The following is a 22,924-nucleotide window of genomic DNA, read 5'->3' as shown; positions in this document are numbered from 1 at the left end:
AGGTGTTTAGTTACTGTTAATCAAATCTAAAGAACCCACACAAATCTAAAGAACCGGATAGGAGAGTCAAATAAAAGCTAAACTTTGATATTGCTCATTTATTTTTCATAAATATGTGATGTCATGGAGAAATATTGGAGGGTTCTCTTTGGCTTTAATATCTGCTTTCGCCATGATATTATGGAATTAAAAAATAATAATACTCGCCAAGATCTCCTCATTCATTATTCAGTATTGTGGAATAAGTGCCCTTTACAGAATACGCTGTGAACACTTTTTGTAGGGGCCTTTTTCTTTAGTAGACATTAATTAATAAAAGGACAAAAGCCCAGAAAGGGCTCACATCCCTTATGACTTTTAAGACAAAGACTAAGTGTCTCCTACAGCTATGCTGAAGGCCCTGTCGTACTGTACATAGACTCAGATTTAGGGTTGCAAAGGGGCGGAACATTTCCGGTAAATTTCCGAAAAGTTTCCATGGGAAGTTAAGCTGGGGAATTTTGGAAATATTCGATGCAAAATCAAACAAAAAACATGACATTTCAACAGATTTTTTTTTTTTTTAAGTAGAACAGAACAAGTTTTAATTATTTTATTGAACAATTATTTGTTTCATTGAAGAATGAAAACAGGAATGTTGAGTTAAATATTACTCATCCCCCCCAACCCCACTCATTATAAAATGAACAAAAATGCACCCCCCATCCAAAAATCCCCACAAAGTCCCATTCAAAATGTTAAATGAAAAGATGTGGCTTCATTTGTCTTGTGCTTTGGGCTCAAAAGTGTGATCCAGTCTTCTCGAAATCATCTGTGCATGTGATGGAGGAATGCACAGTGCCTGTAGGGGGTGTGGTCTCAATAGCCATGCAGTAAGCAGTGTGCTATGGCATGGATATTCAAGTGTACTTGAATGGCATCTGTTTGTTTTAGTCAAGATTATGCTAAAATATACTTTCCCCAACTATATTTAAGTTCCCTATGAAGAGCCAACCTTCAATTTACTGTAGAAAATTCCCAGTTTATTCCCATACATTCCCGTTTATTCCCATGGAAAGTTTCCATCTTTGAAAAATCCCGGAATTTTGCAACCCTACTCAGATTACTCAGCATTTAGGTGAGCTATTTAGCCCCTTTTATTATTTTGTGTTTTTAAGTATTTGGTTATAACCTTAAGTATTGAACAAATTGAAATTGAGTTCTGATGCCTAGAAGATAGGTAAAAAGCAAGTGTATCACAATAAGTTATTTAAATGTGGGCTGAGAGGAACATGGATGTTGTGGTGGAGCATATTAATCCCCCCCAAAAATGCTCACTGAACCGCAATCAAACGCAAATGTTTTAATACGTTTGACAAGATAAAGATCAAAATACTTTGAAATAATTTTTAAAAGAAGACGTAAATTGATATGGAAGAGTTGACTCTGAAATGTAACTGGCATGAAAAACTTCATATCCGAATAATATGAGAACATGTCCTCGCTCCTCACAGCTAGACAGGGTGTCGCAGTCTGAGAGGCATGGCTGGATCACCCAGGATTATGGATTTTTCAGGAAATGTCATTTTTCAATGCACAAACAAAGTTCCTTTCACCTCCATTGAGCTGAGGTGTAGGCAGAAATCTCAGAGAGAGACATCGTGAAACCTTGGCATTGAGGTTGTTTTGTTGAACTGACCTTTTAAGGAAGGCAAGGAGGTTTCATAAATGGTTGACTGCATGTGTGTGGGCTCCATTACCATCCAATGTTTCAGAACATAGACTGCTCAGCTGATATTGAAGACAAAGGAGGATACATAGACACCACGCATCTCCATGGACTTTTTCAGGAGACTATTTTTGGCACAAGGGATATTATTTTTCACTCTGCGAGAGATGGGAAGTCAGTCCTGATAAGTGTTTGTGAAACATATTTGCAGTTCATGCGGGAGATGGTCCATGCAGAGGGAAAACACAGACCCACACACACTCGCAGAAAACGCACACAGCTGTATTTGTGTCAGTCGATAAGTCAGTGCTGGGAGACCGCGAGAGACCGTGGGGGGGAGGCGTACGGAGGGGGAGGCTGTGAGACAGAAGGAAGGGGGGGCGAGAGAGAGGGGAGATGAGCAGGCAGATTAGAGAGGCAGAGCGATGGGGGGAGGCAGAGGGTTGATCGAGAAGCGCTCCCCACCGGCTCACTAAAATCATCGCCGGCCCAATTTCACAGGAAGCACTAAACCTGTCCATTATCCCCCGGCTCGCTGGCTGTCAGACACAGGCTCATCTACACCCTGACAGATGACGGTCTGTCTGTCTGTCCTTAACACACATACTAATAGACAAACAGAATGCATGCACACACACAGAGTAAGCTTCCGGCTCGTTACATAATTCATGCGCTGTGTACCTGTGCCCCTGGGGGAAGTATAGTTGATATGAGGTAAGTAGAGGCTGTGTGTATCTGCGTCCATGTGTGTGTTACTCGACAGACTTTGCTCTCATTCCTCCTCTGCCAGCTTCTCTTCCTGCCCAGTAATACCATTCAGCTCTCGCCCCAAACACCAGCGTTACATAATCTGAATTACGCTCGCAGTAGTGCGTCTCTGAAAAGGCTCTAATAACAGAGAGGGAGGAACTAGGCATCAGTGCTGACGGAAGTGCCGCTGCTCCAGTGCTTTAATGATCCACTGTGTCAGGAAACAGTTGAATTCAAATACATTTATGATCCAGTGTTTCTCCTCCGCCATTTGAGCCGCATCTGGACAGCTCTACCCCTAGAGATTACGTACTTTGCCAACATTTTAAATGGGATGATCTGGCATGAAATAGATCATTTCAATCTTTTTTGAAAATGTATCAAAATGTACTTAAACATAGATGTTTTTGCTTCAAAGTATTAATTCCAGCTGCAGCTTTAAATTGATGGTCTTGACATTTGGGGAAATTCGCAGAGTGAAAGTACTAAAGAAGACTGATACCAGGATCATATGTGGCCATTAAGTGCAAGGCTGCCCCCACTAGCATTATCTCATTTTAGCATAGGTTATATTTCTTTGTTAACTTAGTAGAAAAAACTAAGCCAAAAATGACAATTTGATTTGAAGGAACATTTCTGGTCAAATCGACTGGTTAGTGGCTAAAGCTCCTAACCAGGACATAGTTGAGATTAAATGTACAAGATATAACATGTTATTAACAAAGAGTTGCTGGTAGTTGGATTTTGGAGTCCGACTGGCTATTTCCTCATATATCTATCGACAGACAGCAGGGGTATCAATCTAACTCTACAAAAGAAAGCATTTTTGTGGGATAGGTTTACACTCCATGTGTGGTATATGTGTCAGTGTGTAACAGTGTCGTCCAGAACCAAATGTTAAACGGAAAGACTCACAGGATGTGTTCAAATCAATAGCAATCATCCCTGCGGCACTGCACCTTTCAAAAAAACATATTTAAAAAACCCCGCCTGTTGATAAGATCTTTGCAGCGGGAACACATCTGTCAGTGTTTTGATTCACGCAGGGTCGTACCATTTGTGTTTTTCCGACTACCTTGGAGTTATGGCAGCTTACTTTAAGTGTTTCTTCTGATGCTGCATCCTTTACAAGGACCCTGGTGGCTCTGACTGGAACGTGGCTGCAGGTTTTTGCGGTGAATAACTACAGAGAGGTCCAAAACATTGCAGCAAACTATGGTCTTCTCATTACACTGATAGAGCAATAACAAGTGAATAATGTTAAACACAGAGTAGGAAGGAAATAATGATAAGAAGAAAACAACTAGGATGGAAAAAGGTCACACTGACCAATGAATTATCTGTTTCCTGAGTGTGGGTCAACAATCGACATGAATAAACTAACATTCTAACAACACTCAAATCTCATTTGTAGAGGTTTTACCACCGTTAATGTTCTTAAAGGCTGGCTTTTATCTTCACCTTAACACACAGGAGATATTGATATATATATAGCAATATATCAAACGAACAAGCATGTCAACGTGGGATGTCACGTCATGTGTTTTTATGGTACAAAGTGGAGTAGAAGCCCCAAATAAAGGATTCAGCCTCATAAAGTCATCAACCGTTTTTTCTTCAAATGGCCATCGGTATTTTATAGGTTTGACAGGAAAAGTCAAGCACATGATATGGAAGACATTCAAGTGGGTAGATTTGTGAAAACACTGTTGCTAGGCAACCATGGGAACCATAATGGTGGCCCAAAGACTCTCTAACAAGATAGTCAATGACCAAGGATTAGAGGATAGCATGCATATAAATGAGAACAGTAATACTGCAATGTGTGCCTTTTTCAGTGTTACATTACTAATAAAAAGCAGACATTAATATTCATGAGTTTTCTTCTGCTGGTGTGTGGTTAATTCCCTTGCAAATAGGGAAAATGCAGAGGCATAATAAGGAAAGAGAAACCACGCAGTTGGACATATATCAACTTGGTCGACTGGTTTAAAAGGAAGCAACAGTTATGGTATCACACAAAAGGTGATGGCAAAAATGGCAACACGTCCCCTGAGGACATGTCTGCACTGTGTTGAAGCTTGTGTGTGAAAGAAACCACATTTATAGATAAAGAACCATGGGTGTTGTCACCTGCCTTACCTATCATGGGGGATTCAATGAAGCTCCAGGTGTTGCTCTGCGGTACGTAGGACTGCAGGACCCCCGCCGAGCGTCCGGCCTCGTTCACTCCTCCAAACACGTAGACCTTCCCTCCGCACACCGTGGCTGCTGCAGAGTAGACCGGCTTCGGCAGAGGAGAAACTGTCTCCCACTGGTTGGTGATGGTGTCGTACCTGGAGTGAAAGAAAAAGAGAATTCCAGTTTTTGTTAGACCAACATTGTCATTTCAACCTTGGATGCATACAAATTAAAAACCACAGCGAAATAAACTGGAAGGAAAAGCCGGTTAAGGTTTAAACCTCACCCCAGTTCCATTAAACAGATTCACGATGGGGAGTTTCTAAATGATCTGAACTCTAATGATTCATAAGCTATTCTAACACACACTCAGTCATTTACATACACACAAACATTGATAGTATACAGAAACTACAGATTTAAAAGTTCCCACTGCTCTGAAATGGCTGTGAAACTCTCATTGTGGCTGCGGGGCTGCCAGATATAATTAGCAGAATGCCTACATCACCAGGGAAGATGAAAAAGACCAACCATTACGTACAATGACAGCAATTAAAGCAATTACACAAAGCAACATATGTTGGGAGCTACAAACCATTAGTCTCTAGAGTTGGGCTGTGTGTCAGCGCCGAGCTTTGGACCTTTCTCTCTGAGCCCTCTTTGGCAGAGCCTTTAGCGGCGAGCCTCGAACTCAGCCGACCCAAACCGCCACAAACAGATGAAAGGGCCTGACATAATGGGCTGCATCACAACAAGACACCGGCTTATGCCACTGTGCCCTTGTTAGAGGTTGAATGTGTTTTTATGTATATTTACTACATTTGAATTTGAGTTTGGTGTGTGTTTAGAGGCGTGTTTGTAAGTGTGTTTTTGCCCCATGGCTCCATTAGCGTAGCGTGTTAGCAGTGTAATCCTGTGTCCATGGGCCACTGATCAAAGCAGCAGCTCTGACAGCCTTCCAGCTTGAAAAGGCCTCATTAAAGAGCCTACGGGATCTGTGATTAAAACACACATTCATTCAAACTAAAGCAAACCTTTCTTAATAAATGTTGTGTCTTGATATAAAAGAAAAACACCTTTACATAAAACAAAAACTGTAGCCAATGTCCCCCAGGAAAACCAACCTCACATTCAAACGCTTACTGCTCAAAAGTAGTAGATTCCCATTCTTTCACTTGAAAGCAATTTAAGGCTTCATTGGAAGCAATGCGTCATCGGGGGTTTTGTGCAGTTTTAGGGATGTACTCGTCCAAGGCTCACAGGTGTGCAAAGATTTTTTCTGGCTATGGATGCTTTACTGTAGCAATTTCAAAACATGCCCGGAAGCTCTGTTTGCCTCTACCTTCCTGTGAGAAGGCCGTTAGATAGGAGAGTGAGAGGAGCAAGTGAAATAGCCCTTGGGGAAATTCTCTTTTGGGGTTCTGATAATGTTTCTGGCAACACCCGCTGAGGGGATGGATTTAAAATCGACTGGCAGTCTGATAAAGTGGCGGCACAAGACACTCTGGGAGAGGTGGAGTCGAAACACTCCAGAGTGCCAATTAGCACTGTTTAAACAAGGACACACACCCACAGAAACACACATACACACACTAGCATCAGGTTGAGTAACTGAGCCCTGCTGAGATAGAAGGACTAACACGTGCCTGATTCTCTGGCAGATGTAATTACCCCTTGGACCACTTCGGGGGAGGTTCATACATTTAAGGGTCAGACACTGCTGAGTGAAGCTGATTAGGGGATGGGAACAAAAAACCAATAAGACTAGTCGCTGGTCTGGATGATGAAAAAAGAACTTAAAACCACAATTCACATTCTTACTGTTAAAGTTAGTTAGGAATTCTGAAAGATGTATTGTCGTGATGTTTATTTTGGACTATTCTAACATTAGAACATGCTACCAGACAGCAAGCATCTAGCTACCTGTGAGGACACCTGCCACTTAAAGTGGCCAAGACTCTTAATAATGCTTACTTAAAGGCTTTCAAAATAGTATTCAAATAGTAAACTAACATAACAATTCAAACCCGGTACAGTAGTCTTCATTGGGGACACTTTTTTCACACGTTCTTTGGTACCAGGCTGTAAACATGAGTTTTTAACTTAGGGTTCTATGGAGCTCAACTCCCTTTTGCTCCAGCCTCAAGTGGCCATTCTATTAACAACAGTGTTCGGCACTTTCACACAGGCTTCACTGTCTAATCCCAAAGGGACTTTTTAAGTTCTGATAGGTTGGTGGAAATACGTTTTTTTTTTTCAACTGTTCCTACCCACTTTAAAGCGGTGAGAAAACTTAAGAGACAAAACAGACATCTGTCATGCAAAACGACCACTATAATTCTAACTTGGTTGGATGATATTTGGCTCATGCTAGACTGCGGATCAAGAAATAATTGTAAAGGGCCATTAGTGTTAACATGGCACAGCTGTAATGCAGTCAAAAGGGTCAGGAGTTCTCATAAAGACTAACATGTGCAGGTCAAAACAACTCAGCGCCTCAGAGGTCACGAATCTGATTGGATTCATTACACGTGTGATCCACCATCAAGCATCTAATGCGAACCGTGACATAAGGACTGAAACTAAAACGATTCTCAGAGCGGTTGCATATGGTAAGGCAGAAGAGTAAATAGAACGAGAGAGGGAGCAAACAAAATCTCTGTGTTCATTACAAAGCCTACATCTCTCCTCTTAACTCTGAATCTCTCCGTCAGACAGCAAAGGTAGACAGAGATTTTTCAATGTCACTGTTGGAGTTTATCCATCAACATGTTGCATTGCATCGATTGCTTTTTTCTAAAGTGTTTACACACAAAGAGTGATCACTGCATGAAGCCACGTAATCGGCTGTAGCTCCTGACTGGGCTTGTTTCATCACACAGGGACAATCATCTCACAAAATGCAGCTGCCGGGTTACAACACAGCAGACAATGTAGGATCGTGTTCTTTTGTGTAAGAAGAGAGACAGGATAACAGATAGGAAGAGCAGACAAGAGATTATGAATGAAGGAGAGAGGCCATTCTTTCAACTAAATGTGCCGTCCCTCTACTGTATGTTCTGTAATCTGGATAAAGATACACATGTTTGTTCTCCTCCCATCCACTGCGACTGACAAGCCAACAAATAAGAGTTATAATTCCATGTCAGCCAGGTGTAAAAGCTACCCACGCAATATGAAAAAAGAGTACAAGCTAACGTTTCTCTGGCCTTTGTTCTCCACTGACCTGTTTGGATACAAAGCAGAATGTCTGACAGGTGAAGTTGAAATGTTACACCTGCCATGTTTGTTTATGTTGACAGCTGACAGGTTTACCACCTCCCGTCCTGTTTACATGCTCTCTATAGTGCATATGAAGAATTATATCCAACGTTAATATGCCAATCTGCCACCTACAGTATGGAGCATTATAAATACCAGGTGTTAAATACTAAGGTGGGGGTGGACTATGCATCATTTGAATGACAATTCACACTTGGATTTGTTGGTATTTGCTGGCTGGTTAAATATGCCTAAGCATGAATAATGAAATAGATAATATTTGTTTATGCATATAACACAATTTATTAAACATATACTTCAGTTCTATATCTATTCTAAGTTTTAGAGTGGATTTAAAGTGGTTAAAAGTCACCAAAGGTGCGAACCATCAAAGTGTAATGCCGTTTCTCAACACTTTGCCAGTCTGTATTGTGCACTTTTGTTTTTAAACAAAAGGCAAAGTAAAATAATACTGATGGATTTGATGGCACAGGAAGTACCTAGATATAAGTATAACAATGAATTACGTTTTGCTCACATGTGTTTTTTGTTGACAAAGTTATACATTACATTACATTACATTGCATTTAGCTGACGCTTTTATCCAAAGCGACTTACAATAAGTACATTCGACCAGGAAGACACAACCTTGAAGAAAACAGAATCATATAAGTACATCAGGTTTCATAGAGCCAAACATTTCAAGTGCTACTCAACTGGCTTTAGATAAGCCAGTCCTTTATTATATATATATATATATATATTATACCTAATATGGCCAGCTTTGAGTCAGCGATGTTTGCACCTCATATTTAATGTGATTCTGGTAATGTGCCTGAAAAAAGGTATTTTCATGCTTTGTGCAACGGCATGAACAATTGACTGAACAACTGAACGAAAAGTGTATCATCAACTTTTGTTTTCCACAGAGATAATTTCAGCTATATTGCAATTGCCTTTTTGTCGAGGTAACCGAGGCGAAAACCAGAGGACACTGGGCTTGTAATCAGGACAATTTACTCCAGGATGACAGGGTGGAGGAGATCTGCTGAGCTAGCTCTATATTTTAATTGAAGTCTCTTTGAAAATACATGATTTAGATGTACCCTCTTTGAGGTTGCTTTTAGCCTGCATTTATGCAGCAAGCTGTTGTTCTAAAAAGCATCTCTGTTCTCTGGACGTGGGCTTCCCTTATCGCTCTCAGTGATGACGTCATCACAGATGTGCTGAGAGAATGTGGAGCATATGCAGATATTGCGCCTGGGGCACACATTTCTATCATTTACTAGGAAACGTACATCTGAGTCAGAGAGCATAAAAATGAATGGATGCTGTAAACGCCGTTATGAAGCCCTCTATTGGATGTGCTCGGTGGCATTACACGTCTAAGAGCCTTGTGTGTGTGCCATCTGTTTCTCTCTCTGTTTTTAGTGAAGCTGCAATGGAACAGAGGAACAAATATGAATTTATAAGTGTGATATAATGTGAACAGGAGGTAGAATGTGTTAATGTTGTTGCATTAGATGACTAGAGTTGAACTCATAGGAAAATAATGCACATTATTGACCAATGTTGGTCTCTTGAAGCTGACCACATATCCTACATCTTTCAAACATGACCTACATAGTACATTTCTGTCTATCTCTCACTCCCCAAAACACACGGATGATGCAACCTCACCATGGAGAAGGCGCCCCGGGCATCACATCCAATTCACTAATATGGGTACCTGCAGGGTGTGTGGATCATGAGCCACGTATTTTTCCACACATCTCTGCCTCACTCTTTCACACAGAAACACACATATGCGATAAGCTATAATGGATGGGCTGTCAGTCTCCGAGATACTGACACGTATCCATTTCCCCTGAGATACAAACTACAGCATAGTGTGTGTGTGTGTGTGAGAAACGAGAGTGGGGAGCAAGAAGGAAAGACGCCTCACTTAGATAACAAAACCACTCAGGCTCCATGCACCTCAATGCTGACAAAAAGATCCATTAAGTGGCTGAAGAGTGCGTCATGCAGTTATAACCACAGTGGAATGCCATGCCGACTCTTTTAATGTTTATTTTATTAGCTTTTCTTTTTAATGAATGATTTTAAATGCCATTTTCTGAATGTCTTTCATTTTTTGTAAAGCACTTTGAATGGCCTTGTGTTGAAAAGTGCTATATAAATAAACTTGCCTTGCCTTGCCTTACTTGCCTTAACAGTAGCTACAGTATCACACACATTAACATTCTTGAGATTCAAATAGCTCATAGCGAGGAATAAAGGAAAGACAAAACATTAATTCAGGTCCAAAACAACCGCATTGTAACCTTTAAAGATGTGGTGCGTGGACTGGAATGCAATAGTAGTTGGTTGAATACAAAAAAGAAGAAGAACAATGCATTCCTCAAGTTAGAAATGTGCATTAATCTCTGCTACACCACAGCTATCTATCTGACTCGCATGGACACTACCCCTCTGTTGTATTCTCCTCTGGCTGCCCACACAAAACGTCAGAATGCAGCAACATGTATCGCTAAAGATGTGCTAGTCTTTTGGGTACATTTGCCTTGATTGCAAAATAAACTATTTAGTGTCATATTTGGTCTTGATTACAGCGAACTAGTTGAAATCTTTACACAGTTCTTACCCAGGTTTATGGCACTGATTGTATTTGTACCCATGCTAGTGATGTAGCTCCAAGGATGGCAATATCTAGTGGTTTGTTACTGATTGAAATATCTCCACAACTGTTGGACAAAATGACATGTCACTCTAAATGAATCATTAAAATAAGTTTTGTGATCCCTTTACTTTAATGTTAGAAGTACCGGCAAAACAGACATGACCATCAGCCACAACCATACCTCGTTTTTAGGGCTTATTAGCAAGCATCTGCATAATGATGTAAGATGGTGAACATAACAAACATAACTGCTAATCGTCAGCATTTTATCATCATCTTTATGAACATGTTAGCATTAAGCTCAAAGCTGTGTTTATACGGGCTAAAGGGTTACATGTATTTATGTATTAAATGTACCTTTCCTCTGTTGATTCTGAAGAGCTGACAATGTGAAGAGATTTCTGTGTTTGGTAACTAGACAATCAGGGACTATAAAGACACGGACTGTCTTTATGTTAGAGTTATCCCCCAAGTTTGCAAGCTTCCCCATCTGGTGCCGAGTGTAATTAAACCCGGAGACTTACTATCCAAATACATTTAGCATGCCTTGCCATCTTTGACAGTTGTTTGACATGGATTCTATACTGCCTTGGAACAGGCACAAGAAGAGAGAGGGAGAGCACGTACATGGGAGTGCATCAATCCCTCATAGCCCTCTGTTTGCTGTCAGAAGTAATGAACTGAAGGCTTGTGATTTGCCTTGAGGAAACCAGGGCTTCTGTTTGAATCAGCTCCTGCCTGGAGGGCATTGAAAACTATTTGCTCACAAAAATAATTTGCTTACATTAACATTTCTCACGTTTGCCAGGAATATTGATTAGCAGCTAGGTGGCAAGAAATCTTCCACCAAGACAATAAAAGGACGCTATAGAGTTCTGGTAGGAAAAATGCAGTTGAAAATGTCTGCTGAACTTTCATTTTAAAGTAGAATTAGCTTCGCAGTTGTACTGTGCAGGTGGGCTGTTTTGACAAAGCAGGCTGCTGATAGGGACTGTGGGTGTTCATTTGAAATCATTCAACTGAGACCTTCTGCATATTTATAGTATCTCAACCAAAATGCATTGCTAGCACCTTAGCAAAATGCTATGTAGATGAGGGCGACGAACTGAAAGGGCTAAAGAAGTTAAAGGAATAGCAAAACCAGGAAAAGGATGATAATAGTTTTTGCGTTCATTTAAATGTTCATCAAGTCATCAAGACCAATGGGAGAGAGAATGAGGAGGAGAGTGTGTGTGTGTCAGAGGACGGAGTTTATCTGTGTTGTGTCAGCTGCCATCTGTGTGTCAGAGCACATAACAGAAAGTGTGAGGCCTGCCCACACCTCCGCTATCCCCCTGCTGTCTGTTGGGCACCTCCACTCTCATGTCAACAAACCATCAATGACATTGTTTTTCTCAGACTGCCACACGTTTGACAATCGGTTACAATATCATTGAGTATCTATAGCGAACAACTAATTGGATTTTGGTCGTAACATTTTAATTTTTTATAACACATTTGCCCTTCTTTGATTGATTGTCTTCATCTAAATATAAAGCTACTGTTATAGTTGTTTAATGTCTTATACTCAAATACAATGAAAGCTGCACTGGAACTACTGCACCTCTCAGAGTCTGAAGCCATCTGTGTTTGGTCTTGAAGGAGAAATACTGTAACAACTACCAAACAAAGCATCAATTGCCAATAAAGTAGGCTAAGAATTGCGTGATTCATACTTTAATAAAAGGCGGGTATGTACAGTAACCTTCTCTGCTCATTTCTGAACCAAAAACACCGATGCCTTTTTTTCCTTATTATGTTATAAGTCACTTATTGAATGACTGCTTATTAAATTATCTTGGTATCAAAAACATATGTTAAAGTTATAATAATTGGTAAAACATTACTTGGTTATAATTGTGTGTGCTCTCAATAAAAAAATACAATAAAATGTATAAAGATAAGATTACTTAATGATCAAATGTAACTGCCAGTCAGTAAAAATGATTAAGCTTCGGCACTATTTATTATGTTATTGCCTGCTACCAGATGTAGTAAGATAAAGTCATGCAATGTTGTGGTATGTGGTTGATTAGACACGTGTTCATTCATTAACAGTTAGCAGGTGTATTTTAGTGCTGGAGATCCCTTATGATCTCAGCGTTGAATCTAACATGCAATTTGACTGTTGTGCTAGATGTTTTTTTCTGGTCAAATGTGGCAGGGTTAACACACTCACAAACTCACCTTTTACCACACTCTATTTCACAAAAGACAGCAGTGCGCAAATTGTCAGAGATGAAAACAAAAACGGCAGCTTTGTGACAACTAATTTGAACTTGTTTGTATGCACCTCTATTCCCCGTGTTGATTTTCTCGGCATGTGACAGCTGTTTGTAACCGTGTTCTCTCTCCCCGGGTTGCTAATCAATGTCTGACGGTGAAATCTACACAGTCCTTCCTTACTTAGGAGGGGCTCGGAGATGCTCAAAAATGTAAATGTTTGGGTATTTGCATGCTATTGTAATCGCATAATTCTGCTGACAAATCCCACTCATTGAAGGGCACAGGTGCTTTGCTTATTATTAGCTCACACACACACCTGCCTGATTGTGTTTGATGACATCTGGAGATCTGATGGAGTCTCACTCTCCGTATGGAAGGCGTAAGAGTGTGTTCCTCTGACAGACTGATGTCAAGGTCAGCCAAAAGACACACACACAAAACACACTCCACTGCCATCGCTGTTAGAGAACACACACATACACAACTCATTAACTCTGATGGATTGCAGCCCATTTCAGGTTAATAACAGACATACGTGTATACACCAAGCACAAATGCCCACTGCCACACACACACACACACACACACACACACAAATAGTGGACTGTAGCAGACACACATACAACAGATGGATGCGGACCTGTCACCTTATTGTAGCCTTCAGTTAATCCATGCGAGACAGAGAGCTATCCATCCGCTGGCCAGACAGATTTACCCATAATCCCTGCAAATGAACTCATTCAGAGCCGATGTTGTGCTTCCTCAAAGTGTGAGAAGAACACAATCTGTGTTTATACCCACACACATATTCTGTACGAAAGTGCAGCGCAACCCTTATGAAAACTTAAAAAGGCACCTTGAAAGACTATCTGGAAGGGAATTTAGGGAGCTATGATAATAGTCAGTGTGCTCTCTTTTACTGTCTCTGAGTGCGAATGTGTGTACATTTAATTGGATGGGAATGTCACGTAGGACAGGGGACAAGAGTGCTGCCGGTGGTGTAGGTCATACACCAATTACTGCTCAGCTCTCTTCACAACTAGACAGGAGATAGAAGACTGAGACCCCACTTCATTAACAGAGTAAGCCCCTGTGTTGATAGCAGCCATGTATGGCAGCACTGTGGCACTGTGGGGTGTGTAGAGGTGGTTTGAAAGGGGGGTTAAAACAAAAAATGATGCTCAAATTGCAGGGGAGATTGTGGCTGTAGCAACAGCCTGTCTGATAGATAAGCTGTGTCTTTAGAAAATCACAGTTTTTTTTGTTGTAAAAATGTATGGTGACAGTGTTGTTTATTATCAAGTCATCTGCATATAAAGAGGAGTATGTTTGTACTGTTTGCAAGTAATCTTGTTCAACTAGAAGGAAACAATAAGAGCTCTGACGGTCCGTACACACAGCAGCTTTTGGCGATTTGTCCACCGCTTCCAGCGCGTCTCCGCCCATTGACTTTGAATGGGGATGACGTCACTTTCCCTCGCTTGTCGCCGAACTGCATTGTGGGGGGGCGAGGCGAAGATTTCCAGGATTTCCAGGATGTTCAGGATTCCAAAGTTGAACAATGTTCAACTTTTGAGGCTGAGCTGGAAGCGACAGCCAATCAGATCCGTTTATGCAAATCTGACAGTTCAAGCGCTAGCCAATCAAACCGCGTGCAAACTGGGAGAACCAGACCCGCAGTTCATTTCTATATTCCACAAAAATGGAGGAGAACTTAGTTATTGCGGTAGCAAATCACCCGGTTCTTTATGACCAGTCCCTATTTACTTACCGGGATACAAACCGGAGGAACCAGGCATGGAGGGAGGTGGCAGAGACAGTGGGTGAAACTGGTAGGTTTTCGCTTGTTTGGGGATTTTATATCCAGTTTACTTCGTTGCTAGTGTACTTCGTTGCTAGCAAGCATAGACAGTATCATTAGCCAGCATGGAATGTAGCATAAAATAGCACCATAGACATTAATCTCATAAATGTTCAAAATGTTAAAAAAATAAATGTTCATCATAGCCCTTCCTATTTGACAATAGTGTAGAAGAACCGGGTTGTTTTGCTTTGTATGTCGGGGGCGGGAGATTCATGTGATATTCATGTGATTGGTTGTTGGTCGCGAAATCCCCAAGCTGTCAGACACGCCCAGCTCCAGGATTTTCAAGATTTGGTCAAAGCTGCTGTGTGGACACACCGTGACCGTTGCCAAAGTTGTTCCAACAAAGAAAATTCACAACAGTATGAAATGGGTCCAACAATGGCCAATGCTACACGCTTCCACACAGTCTTATGAAAATTAGGCCAGTAATGTTTCCAAGAGAAACACATTCACAACCCAAACTGAGAATATAACCTCCTCTGGGGAGGGTTAATAATAAATATGCATTCAATGGATTTAAAAAAGAGAAAACTAAGAGCATTTTCATCAATAAAAAAACGAGTTAAGAAAAGAGGGTCTTCAGCAAGAGGGGTTCTCATTGGCTCCCCTGAATAGGGCCCATTAATAAATTATTCCAATTTTGCTATAAATGAAAATGCTTACTGCAAGGAGACAAAAGTTGCACCGTGTCCGCACTTATCTCTTGTTGATGCGAGCAGTTTCACCACACACACACACACACACACACACACACACACACACACACACACACACACACACCACACACACACACACACACACACACACACACACACACACACACACACACACACACACACACACACACACACACACACACACACACACACACACACACACACACACACACACACACACACACACACACACACACACACACACACACACACACCACACACCAGCACACACACACACACACACACACACACACACACACACACACACACACACACACACACACACACACACACACACACACACCTCCAGTGACGATCCCTCCCTGGGTGCGGTGTCTGGATATTGCGATGGTTTGCCAGGGCTTTGCTTTCTAAAGGTCAGTTGTTGCTACCTCCTGGGGGGGGGGGGGACTGACTGCCAACCATCTCGGCAGCATCTGTCACACCCTAACCACTGATAATTAGCCAACAACACACTGCTGCAACCTGACTGATGGCACGAACGACCGGGGGACTAGGTGGCAGCCTGATGTGAGAGAGAACAGAACTTTTTTTATGTGTTGTTTTGACACAGAGGGATGAGAACTAGAGAGTAAGAGGGTAGAAATAGGCACCGAAAGAAGGCGAGAGAAAAATGACTTGCCTGTTGGTAAAGGCTGGAAATTGTCCAAAGTGCCAGCCCGTCGTTTATCAGGGAGGTGATAGCACACACAGCTCCTACTTATCATTAGCTGCAGCCTCTCTCCACCGTTCCCATAATACCATCCTTGGGCACACCTGCCGCGGCTCTCCAATGTTTCTCTATAACTCTCTGCATCATCTACTTCCATGTCTCCGATTGCTCAGCGCCCATTAGGAGACGAGGAAGAGCAGACAATGTCTTTGCTAGAGCATGTCAGACGTATTGGACATCAACGGCCTCGAAGGCCCCAAATACGCCCATCATCTCCTGCCCACGTAATCGGCACTGTAAAGAGATGGAGGGAGCAGTGGAACAGAGGTGGGAGATAGTGGTTAAAATAGGAAACTGGGGGGAGGATAGAGGGAGGCGAAATGGCACAGAGAGAGAGAGAAATGTGAAATAGACGTGATGATCTGCCTGATTTGGGCCCACTCTCTCTCAGCCCTGGAGCCTCAAAATCACACAGTACCTCCATGGAGATGGGAAATGGCTGTGCTTACACATACAGCGTGATACACACAGGTTTAACATTAACACATTCACACAGGCTTATTTGGTAGCTATTTATTATAACCGTTTAAATGTAAGTTAAACACTCAGATGTGAACAGGTAGAGTACAGAAAGCACTCAGGTGGAGCACGGTAGTTTTTTTCATCGTTTTTAGTTTTTGCTGACCACTTAAAGATTGGCTCGTTAATGGATCACTTAGAATCTAAAGACCTTTTTTTTCATAGTAAATGTCAAATCTGAATTGTTTTGTTGCAGGGTTATATTTAAGGCAGCAGCTACCAATCATGTTTCCTTTCAATTTGTCTGCAGGTAGGTCATCCTCAGATTAAGGAGCTTGACTCAAATATATTTAATTTTATATCATAGTACTTGACAAATTACACTTTATTAATTAGCCTTAGTGCTAATAAAGTGGTTAATGTCATGTGATTATTTACCTCATAAGTGTTTCTTAAAATTGAAAACATTTAGAGTTTGCTAACATAGTTTGATGTTGTGGTGGAATGGGAGGAATCCAATGGATGCCATGTAGTAAATATATATTAAGAATGTTTCAAACCCAGCAGCTTAAAGCGGCATGGTTTAGAAAACGGTTTGCTTTGATGTAAAGCAAACAGGATAATTATAACATGCAGAGGAAAGGAGAGAGACGGAGACGAGAGGAGAGGAAATACACACTGACGTTTCAGTGGGGAGAGGGGTACCATGGAGGAGTAATGAGGGTGTATGTGAGTGCGTGAGGGGGAGGGTGGTGGAGGGGGTAAGGTTGTAGGGTGAGCCGGTGCCTTGACAGCGAAGTAGGGGCCAGCGCTGTGAAGTTGGTTAATCCTGAGGAGCAGGGGATTAGCTCTGCAGGGGGGGAACCGCCTCGGCAGGGGGGCTCTGGGAGCCCGTTGTCCCCGACTACAGTGCCATAACTGCAAGGGTACTAGGGCCGGCAACGCAGCCCCCCAAACCCCACATTCACCACCCCTCTCCAACCACAAGGAGCCCTAGGCACTGTCTGACCTAGTATGGGGGAAGATCTAAACAGTAAAAAACACCCATAGACATATTAAAGACATGCACAACAGCTCATCACTTCATTATTGGTGTAGAGAGACTTCAGGGGAGAAGAGTGAGCCCATTGGTTCCAGTGTGACTGATTGTGCGGAGCTCACAGGCCCACCTGGGGGCCGCTGCATCTACACTCTCCTCTCATCTTCTCCTGCCCGCTCTGCGCTGCTAAACTCTTTTTGGCTCGCTACTTTTCTCTCGCCCTCCTTCTTTCTTAACTTCTTCGCTGCACGGCCCCCCGACCACCTGGGGCCGCAGAGCGACGGGGCGCTCCGTTATTATTAGCATCATCGCCCCGCTGATTATTTCCCCTCTGTCTCCAAAAGAGAGTGCTGTTGGGCAGGGAGCTGAAATGGGCAAAGTACCTCCATCTCCAAGTTTCTGTGTGTAGCATGGATAAAAGCTGCCAGTATACACGCAAGGTGTGATTTAAAATGCAGTTCTGGGGGTGGAGGGCACTATGTGTGAGTCTGAATGCCCCGGACCCACCATGGTCTCCTCTTTCTGGCTGCCTGACAGCTCCTTTTTGCCTGTAGACAAAAGAGCGGATCCCCGTTAGAGCGCTCATACGGGCAGCCAGGAGGCAAACCCCTGCCACGCCACAACTCAAAGAGCAGATGCAGCCTCGTCTTTCGATGAGTGCAACGCGGGGTCTCTCCCACCCCTGGCGCCCCACAGAAGGGGACCTTTCTCTGGGTGACTGGCAACCCATCTTGCACACCGCCCGCGGACATCAAGTACTTAAGGACTTGTCAGTTCACCGAGCCGCCCACAGAGGACTTTAGCTGTGTGCAGCGCGAGGCGTGATGAAGCCTCCCGCTGGAAATTCCATCTCGCTGTATGTTCTTGGTCATGGTTGGGTTCATGAAACTTCCCGGGAGCCATTTAATGCATTTCTCTGCAAGGTCTTCAAGGCTTTATGATGTGCCTCTTGTGTCAGACAAAGCCAAGGTTTATGAAACAGAAAGAAAAAACCCTGGTCGAGTAGTTTACGTTACATAAAGAAAACTTTTAACACAATAAATACATGGAGGAGAGATGGGTCCAGAGTAGAATGAAGGCATTGGTTGAGTCAGAGCAACAACAACCTTCAGGGTGATGGAAAGTACATACATTTGGCAATCAGCGCTATATGACAAACGCCTGAATAACTATACACAGAGCAGGGGCGCTTATTCAACAACAACAACAACAACAACAACCAATGTACAATAAAGAACCGCAGATTTCCAGGGCACATCTTTATGTACTGCCATTCAAAAAGGGTCATTTGAGTATGAAAATATGTAAAAAAAAGAGCAAGGCAAATTGCTCTCCTCTCCTCCAGACTTGTTAGAAAACAGCACACTATCCCTGATGAGAAAAGCTAGTTGCTCTACTCAGTGTCATGTTGCTAACAGTCTTCATGCAATATTAACTTGCAATAGAGATGGGAGGACGCACAAACCTGTGCATGGCGTGCAATAAATAAAACAAAACCATCTGTGATTGACACATCATTAGACAACCATGAATTATTCAATTTCTGCAATCATATTGGTTTGCCAAAAGATCAACATGCTGAGGAGCATGCGGGCCCGTGGTACCTGATTGCAAGTTAAAAGCCTTCCGAACTCGACTGCTCCCATCCCTAAAAATCTGTCAGTGATTAGGGTAGAGAGCAGGGACAGGAGTAAGCCTGCGCAATCTTTTGAGTGTTGATTTGGACCTCCTGCCGTTACCAAAGAAAGGCTGCATCCTTAGCTTTGAGAAGGCTCTGATTGAAGACATAATTGTGAATGTGGGTGAATTTCACGGTTAGGAGCGTGAAACCCTTAGTGAGAGGGATGGAGAGATGGGAGCGAGGGAGGCAGGAAGGACTGCAAATGAGGAGTCAGGGTGCTGAGAGCCAGAGCTCAGAGCCATACATGCAGTCGGACACAGATGGACAGACAAATAAACACAAGTGTGTACACAGATTGCCGTATATATGTACATATACTTAAGGAACAATGAGAACGGGAACACACATGTGCGCACAGAAATGCAGATGCACACACGCTGGGAAAGATTGGCTGCGTGTGTAAACAATCTCCGCATCAATCACTCTATGAGCGGAGCAAATCAAGTCTGGCTGTCGCACCGTTTCATGCCATTCCCCAGCCTTCAGATGCAATCCCCACCAGCCATCTGCATATCAAACAAGGCAGCCATTCACATACACTGACTAATGATTTCTGAATGCTATTAGCTCTCTATTTCACAACTGCACTTCAGACCTGTACAGTTGTTCCTCCTTGAGCAGAGGCGACCAAAAAGGCCTTGAGTAGCTACTTCCCTTATCTGCAGCGGACAGGGTTTAGTCCTGCTGTTGACTGGCAGCCTCCCTGCCAGAGTCTCTACTATCTTTTCCAGTTTTGGCCCAACATTACAGAGTGGCATTAGAGCCAACTGAGTTTCACAGTAGAGACACACCTGCCAAATCTGGTGGTTAGCTACAAAATAAAGGCTCAGCACTTAATGAGGCTCATTTATCAAAGCAGATATGAACAAATGCCTTCAGAAATTGCCTGGACGTGACACTCCTCAAGTGTTTCCTGTTCAGCTTAGAGATTTATGTAGTGATTCATATATTACCTTTTGTTATTTTTTCAGTTAAAATATGATAATTTAAGGTCGAAAAGCTGTTTTCAATGTACAGTATGCAGAAGCAAACTTTAGTCACTCCTGCGTGGGAGTGAGAGCCATGCCAAGGTTATATAATAAGTAGGGCTGTCAAGTTAACGCGTTAATAACGCTTTAACGCAAAAAAAAATTAACGCCACTAATTATTTTAACGCGATTAACGCATGTGTATTTTTTGTCCTCGGCCGCCCCGTAGTTTCAGAGCGCATCGAGTTTAAAATACCATCTGCAAGCTGATGCTGACAGCCCCGCTCCTGCCGCCCGCTTGTGGCAGACCACACTTCCACGCTCACCGGCAGGCACCGACTGGCTGTTGGGAGGACCGGGAGGGTGTGTGTATGTGTGGCCCGAGCGAGCGAGAGAGAGACCTTACGTGCATTGTTGTTGTTAGCATCTGGTGCTAGCTAGCTGCGCTAACGGATATGGAGCTGTTTAAATGAAAACAGAGGAGCGACATTTCGCCACAACTGCGCCGAGCACTTGACTTTATGCAGGAAGCCAGACAGTGTACGAAAAGTCAGCACACTCAGCACGGATAGTGCGCAACATGATTGCAGCGTCCAGGCAGCTCCCGTTCGAGCATATGCCTTGAGTTGCACATAGCTCCAACGATACATCACACACACACACACACACACACACACACACACACACACACACACACACACACACACACACAAACACACACACACACACACACACACACACACCACACACACACACACACACACACACACACACACACACACACACACACACACACACACACACACACACACACACACACACACACACACACACACACACACACACACACACACACACACACACACACACACACACACACACACACACACACACACAGGTTGTTGTGTTTAATATTCATGAGAATATGTGTCATTGTTCAAATGATAATAAACATTAGCATAAAGCATATTTGTCCACTCATATGTTGATAAGAGTATTAAAAACTTGAAAAATATTCCTCTAAGGTACATTTAGAACAGATCAAAAATGTAAGATTAATTTGCGATTAATCGCGATTAACTATGGACAATCATGCGATTAATCGCGATTAAATATTTTAATCGACTGACAGCCCTAATAATAAGCCTTTATTCCGATACATTGCTGTTTATGTATAAGAAGAAAAGAAAAGGTTCCATAATTCATCAGTTTGACTGTTTTTACAATGTAATAGTTCTCAAGCTGGGTTTAATTATAACACAAATAATCATGCTTTTGTGCCATCTTGTTACTAAGAAATTTAGTTGAGGAATAAAATGAACTGTTTATGAGTCTTATGGAATAAACTGCTGTTGTTAATCTGTCAAGCTCTTCCCCAAGACGTTGCGATTGTGTGATTCACAGCCCCTTTCTTTTGAGTCGATTTGACAGACCAGCTGCCTGTTGTTAGTGTCAAAAATCCTCCTAAAGCTTAGAAATAGCTCGCTCTACCTCTGCTACACAATCATGCATATTCAGTGGCAAATCATGCCTGCATGCCATCTCCTTCACATTGTTTAAATATTTAATCTGGGAATAGTTTATTATTAAATGCTCCGTCCATCAGTTTCAATAGAGAATCCCATGATATTCAAGAACTGTCGAGCTCTGTCATTGTTGTCACCTCCTTTCATCACTGTTTACCTTCCTACAGAGATAAATAACACCTGCATCGCAAAGTGATGTGGGATTGTAAAACAGCCTTTGCATCTCTTATTAGAGATCGTTTTTTTACCCAAAGGCGTAAATGTACAGTACTGCTTCAGCATGCTTGTAGAAAAGGCCACGTTTTCATTCACTACTAATTAATACTGTGTTTCCCAGAACATTTTTGAAGTTGACAACTTATGTTCAGGGCAGTAAGTTCTCTCCAAAACTTTCGTTGTAAATTATGCATAACAGACCACATTAGTCTTGCTTCACAACCTCAACAAACAACAAAGTACTTTCTCTCTAAGGGCATAACAGAATGATATCTTAACGTCATAGTTGCCTTAAAGCACATGTCAGAACATGTCTCGTTTAAAATATAACATTACAAGTGTTTGGGTAATTTCCTCCTGCCATCCTCATCTTTAGGGTGAAGTATTTTGAAAATAATATTGCAGAAACAAAACAGGTTAAATCTGCAGGACGCAACCATTATGCCTCATTTCTATAAAGCTCTGTTTACATATGCAAGCCAAATGGAAGTTTCGGCTGAGCCTGTGAGTGTGTGTGTGTGTGTGCTCATGCTGAGTTCAGGCTTAGTTTCACGGTGTCTCGCAGACCCCACGCAGCAACCAGGAAACGACACCAGTAACACGGCTCACACTGTCCGCTCCTCGCAGCAGCGAGCCGCGCAACGTCCGGCCAACACGGCACCCAGACCCCACGCAGCATTCTCATATGTTTGTCCTTACTGGTGTCCTTTCCTGGTTGCTAACGTCATTGTAACACATAATCACTGATGTTCCGCTGTAACGGTGGTGGACTCATCAGAACAGAGTGGGCGAGCTGACCAATCAGAGCACAGTGGGCTCATAGCTCATAGGGAGGGGGGGGGGGGGGGGGGCAGGAGCTCCAACAAGGCGTTTA

General features: G+C 42.6%; 1 protein-coding gene across 3 annotated transcripts in view; it reads right to left on the bottom strand.

The window, feature by feature from the left end:
* Positions 1–22,924, bottom strand: part of LOC117554280 (kelch-like protein 29) — a 217,804-nt gene that overhangs the window by 12,367 nt on the left and 182,513 nt on the right. For all 3 annotated transcript variants that reach the window (XM_034228635.1, XM_034228637.1, XM_034228638.1), the window contains one exon: positions 4,601–4,794. In XM_034228635.1, coding sequence (XP_034084526.1) covers positions 4,601–4,794 — 194 coding nt within the window. The remainder of the gene's footprint in view (positions 1–4,600; positions 4,795–22,924) is intronic.

This window comes from Gymnodraco acuticeps, unplaced genomic scaffold (assembly GCF_902827175.1).
Source record: "Gymnodraco acuticeps unplaced genomic scaffold, fGymAcu1.1, whole genome shotgun sequence".
Taxonomy (NCBI): domain Eukaryota; kingdom Metazoa; phylum Chordata; class Actinopteri; order Perciformes; family Bathydraconidae; genus Gymnodraco; species Gymnodraco acuticeps.
This window is presented reverse-complemented; position numbering and strand designations above follow the sequence as displayed.